This window comes from Monoraphidium neglectum (assembly GCF_000611645.1).
Source record: "Monoraphidium neglectum strain SAG 48.87 unplaced genomic scaffold scaffold02576, whole genome shotgun sequence".
Classification (NCBI taxonomy): Eukaryota; Viridiplantae; Chlorophyta; class Chlorophyceae; order Sphaeropleales; family Selenastraceae; genus Monoraphidium; species Monoraphidium neglectum.
In genome coordinates, this window is record NW_014011052.1 from 5,149 (window position 1) to 7,133 (window position 1,985).

Sequence of the window (1,985 nt, forward strand, 5' to 3'; positions counted from 1 at the left end):
TCAAGCAGACACCCGGCTGAGGGCGGGCTTGGCCGCAGGCGCAGGCAGTGGCTTGGGTGAGGGCTTGGGTAGCGGTGATTGCAGGGCCATCTTTCCCGATGGCCCAGGGATGGCCTTGGTCACCAACGGGGCGGTGCTGGGGGCGGCAGCCACCTGAGATGCCGGTGCATGGCGACAGAGGTGCTGGGTCAATCATTTGCACGCATCTTGTATCACGTGTTGGTGTGAAAGCGGGGGAGACAGCAGCACCATCATTGACGTGTTGTTTGTCCCCGAGTGTTGTTTGCAGGCCCAATTGCTGGCAGGTAAGATGCTGACAGGGCCTGCATGCAAGCCTTCATTATAAGAGGCAGGGCAGGACCTCTCACCACGAGGGTGGTGGACAAGAAGAGGGCGGTGGTGTCAACCTTGGGGGCTTGGCCAAACGCGCCGACTGCCACCTCTACTATGTACTGCCCGGCTGGCAGCCTGCGGAGCGGCGTGGAGGAGGAGCAACAAAGAGATATGATCGTGCACTTTTTGATGTACAGCGGCCTACTGGCGTTTGCTGGACTGGTGTCACCACAGCAATGCAGGCAGCCCGCCAGTACATGACGAGCCACCCCACACCCAAAAGCGACAAGAACAAAAGTGCTTCACCGGCAGCGTCTCACGCCCACAAACCTGCCAGCATCGAATTGGCGGCCGTAGCCCGTCCTGACGGCACTTGTTTGAGTGTCACTCACACGCCACGCCCAGTTTGTGTTGGTGTAGTTCCTCCCTTGCGCGTCCACAAACCGCAGCGCTGGGCAGCTCAACACCGTGCTCGCCGCGGCGTCGGCCGCCAGCGGCCCGCAGCCAACGCCCGTGGCGAGTCGGGGCAGCAATGGTGCCCCTTCTGCGCGCGGCTGCACCCTGATATTGCTTGTTGCCACTCCTGAAGGCGTGTCGATGCCGATGCCGCTGCCATCGGCGCTGCCACTGATGCTGTTTTTCAGGTAGACTTTGAGGACGAGCTGGTATGTGTCAGCACTTGTCAGATTGAAGCGCGCAACGGCGCAATCTGAGCTGTCAATTTGTATCCCGCTCGCCTTTCGGAATAGCGCCCACGCATAATTGTAGCGCCCCCGGTCCGTACCGGGCACGCCGGTCGCCCCAGCGTCCAGTATCATTGCTGCGCCCACGCACAGCGTGAGCGACGGCAGCCTGAGCGGCAGCCCCGGCGCTGCGCCGCCGCCGGCGGGCAGCACGCGCAGCCTCATCATGGCGGACGAGGACGCGCCGCGGCTGTCAGACGCGGTCAGGCTGAGGGTGTAATCGCCGGGCGCCACGCCGCGCAAGCTGACGACGGTCCCCTGCCCCAGGACCCCAAGGCCTCCAGGGTCGAGCACCCAAGACAGCTGCACGGGGTCCAGATCCGGATCAGTAATCGCCGGCAGCACGGCCACGCCCCCGCTCGGGCCGCTTGCCGCCAGCCCGGCCGGCAGCGTCGGCGGGGAGTTTCTGCCGACGGGGGCCGCCACCGAGAAGTTTTTCTTGGCGATTGCGTTGTCCCCAGACGCGTCGATGGCTAGCAGCCCCAATTGGTAGTCCCCGGGTGCCAGGGACACGACGGTGGTGGCGCCCGCTGGCGCGATCCCGCTAGCGTTTGCGACGGGTGTCTTGTCGGGCAGCCTGAGCACCGCCCACACATACTGGGTCATGGAGTTGCCGGGCGACGGCGTCGTGCCGCGCGCGTCGAGGCGCACAGGGACCCACTTAGTGCGCGGCGACGGCGAGGGTGCAGGTGGCAGCGGCGGCGGGGCCACCCACGGCCCGGGCTGCGAGATCACGGCAATCAAGCCGTCTGCGCGACCCGCGCCGATGACAAACGAGCGGCTCGCCGCGCTGGTGAGGCCTGAGCCGTCGCTGATGTGAAGGGTGACGTTGTACACGCCGACTGGCAGAGTAACTTGTGCTTTGGCGCCGAAGGCAGATATCAGAAAGTTTGGATTGCTCTGCAGCGG

General features: G+C 64.9%; 1 protein-coding gene across 1 annotated transcript; it reads right to left on the reverse strand.

Annotated features, from left to right (window-relative positions):
* MNEG_11065 (hypothetical protein) lies at window positions 1–153 on the reverse strand (the record flags this gene model as incomplete). The annotated part of the gene is made up of 1 exon (XM_014040464.1): window positions 1–153. A coding segment is annotated over one exon (153 nt), but the record flags the coding sequence as incomplete, so codon positions are not given.
* Window positions 154–1,985: the final 1,832 nt, after the last annotated feature.